At 36.8% G+C, this 10,322-nt stretch overlaps 1 protein-coding gene across 1 annotated transcript; it reads left to right on the plus strand.

Moving 5' to 3' along the window:
- Nucleotides 1-7,441: 7,441 nt before the first annotated feature.
- LOC132186275 (subtilisin-like protease SBT1.7) lies at nt 7,442-10,322 on the plus strand. The gene has a single exon (XM_059600169.1). The coding sequence runs from the start codon at nt 7,739-7,741 to the stop codon at nt 10,034-10,036; it is 2,298 nt and encodes a 765-aa protein (XP_059456152.1). The 5' UTR covers nt 7,442-7,738; the 3' UTR covers nt 10,037-10,322.

Consider the following 10,322-nt stretch of genomic DNA (forward strand, 5'->3'; position numbering starts at 1 on the left):
TATGTAGTTAATTATAGTGATTGCGTTTTTTTTTTTTTTTTTTAGGGACAAAAATAGTTTGGGATCTTCTCCTATTGGATGGAAAATTGGAGATTCTCAAATTGTCAATCTTAGTCATTTAATATTATACAACGGTTCACAAGCTGTCATGTGTCCCACTAAAGTTTAAATAATAAAATATTAATTAATTTTTAAAAAGAAAATAAAAATTAAAAAAATTAAATTAAATTAAATAATAAAAATATATGGGGTGGCTGACCTCAGCTAAAAACCCAGGGGTGGCGGATCCCCTCCTATTGGATGAAAAATTGAAGATTCTCTAATTGTCAATCTTAGCCATTCAATATTATACAATGGTTCACAGGCTGCCACTTGCCCCACTGGCCAAAGCCGCCCCCAACTTGGCCCTTGGGGGTGGCCGAAGCCACCCTTGGGTTTTCAACTGGAGTGGCCGACCACCCATATGTTTTTATTATTTTATTTAAATTTTCTATTATTTAAATTTTAATTTTTTTAAAAAAAGTTAAATAAAATTTTATTAATTAAAATTTAGTAGAACAGGTGGTAGTTTGTGAGCCATTACATGATATTGAATGGCCAAGATTAACAATTTGAGAATTTTTAATTTTTCCTCCAATGAGAGGGGATCCTGATTCGACAAAAATACTACGTTATTATAACTAATTGAATATTTTTCAATTTAAATAAAATGAAGAAGATCTTAATTACCAACGAGATAGTTTAACCATCTTTTATGGCCGGTTTGAGTCGGCCAAAACACATTCTTTGGCCACGTAAAGTGGTTCGACCACGCCATCATCATAGTCACTCAAGCCATCCTTTTGTAATATTTTTCTTTCTTTAATTTACTTGTCACACTTTGGGTCATTTGAAATAAACAACTCTAATAACATATATTGCTTGGGATATCAATCCAATATTGGTATCATTATCGTAGAGTGCATGAAATTTGAAAAGTGTCGCATCCTGATTGAGTGATTGTGATTGACGGGGAAGCAGAATCAATATTTTAGTTCACACAAGGGACAAAAATTAAAAGACAGAACTGAACAATAATTAATTAAAAACTAAAGAATATAACTAACAAAATAAATAAATAAAATGAATTATCATTTAAAAAATATAACTTATAATTTTTTTTCATACCTCCCGTCAAATTTTTCATTTTTCCTTTAACAAGTTTCATGAATTAAGGCCACCGATCCTCTCTAATCCTTGAAGGATTGGATATTAAGGACATGACTCATTTGTAGTCTTAAAATTTTTCTAGATAAATCTCAACCGTGATCTGAATACTCTCTCATCCTTAAAAGACGGGAGAGTATCTGGATCCCTGTACCCTTTGCATTCTAGAATAATGTTAAGACATCTCACTCGAAGATGATGTTAGAATCAGATCACATGTCATATTTAAGGTCTTGTACCTGGTGCAGTAAATCCAATCTAGACCATTAATGGAAAATGAATGGGTTGGGTGCTTTGGGGGTGGCGCCTTGGCAGAACCAGCCCCAAAGCTGCCAAGCCAAGCCACCCATTTCTTATTAATGGCCTAGTCCAAGGGGAGATTTGGGCCACTTTCAACACTTCTTAGTGAATACTGATCTTAATGGCTTCATGTGGAATATGACCAAGTTAGTTATATTTGAAAAGTTTTTTTTATTTTTTTATTTTTTGAATGGACAAAAATATTTCTTTATTATAATTAATTAAATATTTTTCAATTCAAATGAACCGAAGAGAATCTAATTTGTTTTCACATAAATGTGATTCATGAACATGAGCACAGGAGAAGCCGCCACAGCTCTTCTAGCTGTACAACTAGCTTCTTTCGAGGGTAACTCTTCTCTTTTGTTGGAAGGTGACTCATTAACAGCTATATAGGATTAAAAACGAGACTTCACCTCTATCAAATTTAACTTTACCCTATGAAAAATCTTCATTCCACCCGTTCCCACACTTTACACGGAAAAAGTTGACCCAAATGGCCCAAAAAGTGCTCATGGACGCGACTTGAAAAAAAAGTTGACCCAAATGGCCCAAAAAGTGCTCATGGACGCGACTTGAAAAAACCAAAAACAAAAAGTGCTCATGGTCATGGACCCTATATGTCAATAACATGAGAAGCAATAATATAGAGTACTGATCATAGAACAGAGTAGAACCAACTGTCATAGAATGATTTCAAGGAAGAAATTGCTTCAATGATTGGGTAATGTAGGGCCCCAAATTACACACAAAATTCAACGGTAACTGAGTTGTGAAGTGCGGTTGAAGTTTCTATTGGATGAAAGAACTTGTAGCTATAGAACTAAGATGTGAAGCAAACAAACAACTAGGATCTAAAACAACGAATCTTATGCAACCTTAATTCAGTACTGCCCTAAAAAGATATGCCCCGTTCGTAGTTGTTGCACTAGAGTGTAGGCTTCAACCTCGATGGCTGCATGTCCTTTGGAGGAGAGAGACTACAAATTTGATTTTTATTTCATAATTATTTTAAGGATGACTTTCTTTTCTTTTCTTTTTATTTAGAGGAAATTTTTTTCAATCTACTTTAATGAGTTTTAAGTGCTATTTCTTACATGTTTTATTTAATATTATTAACGGTTATTTATTGGCATTCTATTAACCTAAAAATCTAAACATTAATTTTTTAAAAACTCAAATATATTATATGACGTTGAAAGAAATTTTCTTCAAACCAATTTTAAAAACAATTGTGTCATTATATATTAGGATGTGTGATGAGGTAACACTTCAACCGACTTTTGAATTAGTTGTTGTAAAAAAAAAGGTGTTAAGAGGTGTGTCATTATTGGTAAATTGTATTTATTAACATTTTGTTTTATGTTTTAAAGTAAATCGGTTAGAGACTACGTCTTATGAAGCGGAGATCATTAGTTCGAATCCTCCTTTCCCCCTCTTGTGTAGACATGTCAAAAAAAAAAATAATAATAATAATTTATGACCCATGCAGCTCGGTGTCTTTGGTAATCATGATAGAATAATGGCCAAATATACTTGTTTAGCATACTCATGGTTTTTCGGACTACTTTATCTCACACGTGAAGAAATCAATCTCCAAAAAAATTAATCAGTCAAATTATCCGACAATTACCCACTACAAGTCTACAAGTATATGAATATCCAAGTTGAAACGATTATGAGTAACGGTTGAGATGGCCAAGTTGGTCTAAGGCTCTCAACATTGAGTAAGTGCTCATGGAAAATTTCATTAATTATAATGAAAAAAATAAGATCCATCTTTTTTTTTTCTCAGATTAACACCAATGACGAAAAAATTGCCAATGTCCCCATGACGAAAAAAATTTATTTTTTTCTTAAAGAGAACCTTTTTTTTTTTTTTTTTTTTTTCAAATTGATTAGAATATTTTTGTCTTGTTGAAAAACTTTACGTTCATTTTGTGATTATATTGGTCTTCGAAGATTGTCAATTTTTTTTTTTGTAGTTTAATGGGAACATTGTCTTAATTAAAAGCTTAGAATATTATCAATTGAATGGTAATTTGATAATATGTAGACTTTTTTTCTTTTTTTTTTTGTAAAGTAATTTGCTTGTTACAACCGAAAAAGTAACCAGTACTCTAGAACTAAAATACGACTCTATCAATCCAACAACTGGTAGTTCCTATCGGATTTGGTTTAGGTGCAATAAAAAAGACTACAAGAGGTTTTTTTTTTTTTTTTTTTGATAATTTCTAAATGGTCAAGATTTAATTTTACTAAATTTTTCTTATGAAATTTTGAAATTAAATTTGAACCGTTCTTTTTTTAATTTATTTTTTTTATTTTTTATATATATAGTACTTGAGCCAAATCCGTTCATACTTCATATCATGCTTTTTGTTGCCAACTTGCAGTGATTTGTGTGCCTTAACAAAGGAGGAGAACCATATCCGCAAGAATGCAAACTTCAGAATACAGATCATATCTTAATTAGAGAGATTCAAATAATTCGTATAGTAATAAAAAATATTAATGTAATATAAAAAGTGAAAAAAAAAATTAGAATGTTTTGAAATTTACTAGGAAATGGCACATCTCGATAGAGTCTCTTATAAAAAAGGAGCACACCCCGACATTGGAGACTCTTCTCCGTAGCTCTTTTTACTATTCTGCGGTCACCGATCCGATCGACCATGAAAAAATTTATTTTAACAATATTATTTCGTGATAATCTTGTTTGTAAATCTACTGCATCGCGACACGGTAGAAGCTGGTAGGAAGCTGGCAGTGGCAGGAAATGGAAGACACGAATATTAATAAGCACATGTAGCACTAGCAGGCGGGTTGGAAACTTGGAAGCAGTACTCCTGGCTACCATGAATCTTTTGTCCAACCTAACGGAGACAATTAGGAAATTCAATTGAAAGCTAATTGGACCACAATTCATCATACTTTTTTTTTTTTTAATTCTGTATTATAATTCTCCTGCTTTTTAAAAAAATAAAAATAAATAAATCAATTATATATGTCTGTGTTATAAACCTCATATCGAGCAATCGAGGTATCTCGATTCTCAGCCATGCAATGGACTCACATGGACCCGTCTAATGGTCATCTATTTGGAATCAGTCAGTAACTTCAACCATCTTTTCCGGACACAACATACCGATTTTCTGAGGATTTTAGTTTTATAAAGGAATACGACAAATGTGGAAGTCGATCTTTTCTATTAAAAATAGATCCTGAAAATACCTTGTGAGTAACACACATCAGGATTCAGGCTTGACAAGATCAGAATAACCTTCAAATATTATGATATTACAACCATAACCGGCGGGCCGTCCAATCTACGTAGCGTGCTCACATGAGTCACATGGGGAAGACGATCGTTTCTTCTTCGATCAGGACACAACGTAGATGCGCCCACCTGGTGGTAGGCATTAGCTAGGGAAATAAATTTTAGAGTAATATTTTTTTAGTAAAATGTTAGGAAAACGCTACATTTTATTTTTCAATTATTTTTTTTATTTTTTATTTTTTAAAATTATCATTAAATCTGTAGGCTCATATATCAAATTGTTATTTTAAAAAGTTGGAGAATTAAAGAAAGATCAGAAAAAAAAAATGTATAGCAAATGTGATTGGTATACGACATGATGATATGAAAGTCTTTGAATAATTATTTATTTAAAATAAATTAATAATTAATTTTTACTGTGATATTATCTTAATTGAGTGGTAATCATATATTAGTATATTAAATAAAATTACTCTAAATTTTAATGTCTAAGGCCATGTTTTAAGTGAGGCTTTTTTTTAAAAATATTTAAATAATTATTATTTTAAGTCTATAATATATTTTTATTTAAATTACACTATAACTTGTATTATTGTTCATCTTTCTTTATTTTTATGTCTTGGAAAGCAAAGTTGTAAAAAACATTTAAGTTATATTAAGGTTTGATTTTATGGAGTAATTAAAGTTTAATATTTATTTTTTACATCACATCAATCACTTTTTATTATTATTTAAATAACATAATCGCTACAAACAAATTTTTTTTTCATACAATTTTTTTTTTAATTTTTTATACAAAATTTTTTAAAAAAATTTTTTTATACAAAATATTCGTACTTTTTTTCACATTAATCAAATTTACTATAATTTTAGGCTTTTTTTTTCTGGTAAGGCCAATAAAAAACATAGCCAATATAGCCTTAGAAAAAAAGGCTAACATTTTTTTGGACTATTAGCACTCTACTTTCCGCCGCCCTGACATTTAGCAGTAGTATACTATGGCCACTGCCAACCGCTAAGATTGTGACTTATGCAGGTTCGCTCTTTATAGGCCTTCCTGTGTGAATAGAAAGTTGATGAAAGCTAACGTTCTGCGTGTTCTTTTAAGGCCACCTGTTCTGTTCACACGGTACAAGGATTGAGTGTTTATGTCGCGGAAGAAATAATCGACTCTTGGCATTAACGATCCTCCAATCACGCCGTCCAAAGAGTCCACGTGATTCACTGCCCAACGGCGACATAATTTTGGAACTCCGTAATGGAATAAAACCCGTGAGATATTTTCAGGCACTATTTAAGGGAGGGTGAAGAGAGGGTGGGTTAGTTGGTGGGTAAACCCCCGAGAAATCACTCTCTCACCAACCAGGATAGAATTTTAATCACTACGGACAGATACCCGTGAACCAAAAAAACACGTAAAATTAAATTATTCATTGAAACTAAGCACCGTTCAACCGTTCATGATATTGCTTGTCGGATAAATATCGTTCATGAAATTTAGAGTTATCTGAACAAAGTTGGGTGTCGAGAAATGCTGAAAGTTGGGGTCAAAAAATGCTGAGAGTCAATATTTCTTTTATATTTGATTTATTTTATCTTATAAATTAATCATTAGATTTATAAATTTATGTTAACTTTACTTAAGTTAATAGTAAATTTCACAAATTTAATGATTGATCTATTTAATTTATAAAAAAATATAAATCAAATATAAAAAAAACTTATTAACTCCTAACATTTCTTTTAAAACATACCTCATCAATAAGTGCGAGTAAGGCAAAACATGAATGTGAGTGAGAAATCCATATCGAGGTCAAATTATATAAAAAAGGGTTGATGTAAACTTTTAAGCATAAATATATAAAATTTGTTATTTTAATATATATATATTTTCTATTCAAAAATAGTAGGACAAGGAGATTAATTGTGGCTATTTTACCTGCGCGTGACCATAATAGCACTTATTCGTTGAGTCGCACAGGAGGAGCTTAGACGGTGAAAGTCGTAAGCGCTCTCTCAAGTCCGACTAAGCTATAGCCTGACCCAGCCCCACTAGAACATCAATAAAAACTAAGGTGATTAATACTAATTAATAATTAGGCATATGTGTGAATTCTATATTGCAGAGATTCAAACCCATGCTCTTGTACATGCTTAACCACTTTAGAGATTTTTTTAGACCATTGAACCACCATCGATATTGAGTAATGTTATATACTTATTCTCATCCTACCCTTATATTATTGGATTGATTATACTCATCAAGCTTAAATTAGTTTTTATTCAAAAAAAAAAAAAAAAAAAAAAGGTTAGTGAGCATTGTCATATCAACCTAATCATATAGGATTGAAACAAGAGATAAGAATTCAGAAATACACTATAACATAAAATCTTAAAATTTGTTTAAACTTGAGATCTCTTAGATTTAACAGTATTTTTTTTTAAGAGATAAGAGATAAATGAGAGATAAAAGAATATCTATAAAATACTTTAAAAAATAAAAGATGATAATTAATGTGAGAGGAAAAAATAGCACTCCTCTCTAAAACTTTGTACTATTATATAGGGTCTAAAGTGTAAAATCGCACAATGGGGTATAGGATTCGATTCACATTGAGGTTGATGATAAAAGACTAGGGGTTGGTGTTCTTTTATCTGCAAAATTAAAGCTAGGAAAAATGGAACACTGGGTCTGTACAGAGATGGAAAAAAGCTAGACGACACGTGATGAAAGCTGTTTGTTTCCTCTGATCCTCTCTTTTTCCCTTTTGTCTTAACGTAATCACTCAAAGAACCAAACAAGCAGCCACCGTCTACACTCTCTCTCATGCATGATTTCGTTCACTCTCGTTCCTTTTCGCACTTATTATATTAATACATAAAGAGTTGCGCTTCTCTCTCTTTCCTGGTGTCTCTCTGTCTCAGGGATTGAAGAAAAAGTAGCTAAACAAGATGAAGAAGATGAAGACGTTTAAGTCTCTCATGCTTGTTGTCCTCCTGGGACTCTGCCACGTGTCCACGGCAACGGTGGAGAAGAAATCCGACCAACGGAGATCGACTTACATTGTTCACATGGCCAAATCCGAAATGCCGGCGAGTTTCGAGCACCACTCGCACTGGTACGACTCGTCACTCAAATCGGTATCCGGCTCCGCCGAAATGTTATACACCTACGACAATGCCATCCACGGCTTCTCCACGAGATTGACGACCGAGGAAGCCCTGTTGCTGGAAAACCAATCCGGAGTTCTCTTCGTGTCGCCTGAACTGAAGTACGAGCTACACACGACTCGTACCCCTCAGTTCCTCGGGCTCGACAAAAGCTCCGCTTTGTTCCCCGAGGCCAACTCAGCGAGTGAGATCGTTGTCGGAGTCTTAGACACCGGTGTTTGGCCCGAGAGCAAGAGCTTCGACGACACTGGGCTGGGACCCGTACCCAGTAACTGGAAAGGCGCGTGCGAAACAGGTACCAATTTCACTTCCTCCAACTGCAATCGCAAACTAATCGGCGCGAGGTACTTCGCGAAAGGCTACGAGGCCGCGCTAGGTCCAATCGATACAAGCAAAGAGTCGAGATCTCCCAGAGACGACGACGGCCATGGCACTCACACTGCAAGCACCGCAGCTGGCTCGGCTGTAGAAGACGCCAGCCTATTCGGCTACGCGACAGGAACAGCGCGCGGGATGGCCCCGAGCGCGAGAGTCGCCGTCTACAAGGTCTGCTGGATGGGAGGCTGTTTTAGCTCCGATATTATTGCGGCCATGGACAAGGCCATTGAAGACAACGTCAACGTCCTCTCCATGTCCCTCGGCGGTGGAATGTCCGACTATTACAAAGACAACGTAGCAGTCGGAGCTTTTGCGGCGATGGAGAAGGGAATCCTAGTCTCTTGCTCGGCCGGAAACGCGGGCCCCAACTCGTATAGTTTAACCAACCTGGCACCGTGGATCACAACCGTAGGTGCGGGCACACTAGATCGTGATTTTCCGGCTTCCATCAGCCTTGGCAACGGCAAAAACTACTCCGGCGTTTCACTCTACAGTGGAAACCCTTTGCCCGGAACGTTAACGCCGTTTATTTACGCCGGTAACGCGAGCAATACCACCGTTGGGAACTTGTGCATGATGGGTGCTTTGACGCCCGAGAAAGTCGCAGGCAAGATCGTGTTGTGTGACCGAGGCCAGAACGCCAGGGTTCAGAAAGGAGCTGTGGTGAAAGCAGCCGGTGGTATTGGCATGGTTTTGTCTAACACCGACGCAAACGGCGAGGAGCTGGTGGCCGATGCTCATCTTTTGCCTGCCGCGGCGGTGGGTGAGAAAAATGGTGACGCCATAAAGAGTTACTTGGTTTCGGATCCAAATCCGACGGCCACGATTCAGTTCGAAGGGACCAAGGTTAGGATCCAGCCTTCTCCCGTTGTCGCGGCGTTTAGCTCGAGGGGGCCGAACACCGTCACCGCGGAGATACTGAAACCGGACATCATCGCGCCAGGTGTCAACATCCTAGCGGGATGGTCTGGGATTGTGGGCCCCACCGGATTAAGCACGGACTCCCGGCGCGTGCCATTCAACATTATTTCGGGAACGTCGATGTCTTGCCCACACGTGAGTGGGCTCGCCGCGCTTATCAAGGCGGCTCATCCGGACTGGAGCCCCGCGGCGATTCGGTCGGCGCTCATGACCACAGCGTACACGGCGTACAAGAACGGCGCAAAATTACAAGACGCAGCCACTGGCAAACCAGCCACCCCGTTCGATTACGGCTCTGGACACGTGGACCCCGTAGCGGCGCTTAATCCGGGGCTTGTCTACGATCTGACGGCGGATGACTACCTAAACTTCCTCTGCGCGTTGAATTATTCCGATTTGCAAATCAGAAGCCTGGCCAAGAGAAATTTCACGTGCGACACTAGTAAGAAATACAGTGTGACAGATCTTAATTACCCTTCATTTTCTGTGGTTTTTAATACTGGTCGAACTGGCGTGGTTAAGTACACGCGGACTCTTACAAATGTGGGCGCACCGGGGACGTATAAAGCGTCTGTATCATCAGCGATCCCCTTGGTAAAGATTAGCGTTGTGCCAGAGTCGTTGAGTTTCGCTGAGATCAACGACAAGAAATCCTACACCGTCACATTCACTGCCACGGGTACTTTGCCGGATACGGGTAGCTTTACACGTCTGGAGTGGTCGGACGGGAAGCACATTGTGGCGAGTCCGATAGCTATCGGCACGGGTGAATCGGAGTAGAAGAGAGACAGAATTAATAAGGTTTGATTAGTGACGCACTCAAAGGGTGTGAATTGATTTCTTATGTTTTTTTAAGTTTGAGGAAGCTTTAATGTTATTGTTTAAGATTGGAAGTTGGACCAAGTGTTTGATGTTGTTCCCCGAGACAGAATATAAGAAACCTTATTGGAATGGGATGGGGGATGATTTCTTTGTCGTTGTACACTTGTACAGTTCGATCTCGATAATATGTATGCATATTAGCATATATGCCTAGTGAGTTAATTGAATATTCTGGCTTTCTTAA

This window comes from Corylus avellana, chromosome ca7, assembly GCF_901000735.1.
Source record: "Corylus avellana chromosome ca7, CavTom2PMs-1.0".
NCBI lineage: Eukaryota > Viridiplantae > Streptophyta > Magnoliopsida > Fagales > Betulaceae > Corylus > Corylus avellana.

What these genes read in the sequence shown, in the direction of transcription:
- LOC132186275 (XM_059600169.1), top strand. Translation starts at nt 7,739, where the DNA reads ATGAAGAAGATGAAGACGTTTAAGTCTCTCATGCTTGTTGTCCTCCTG.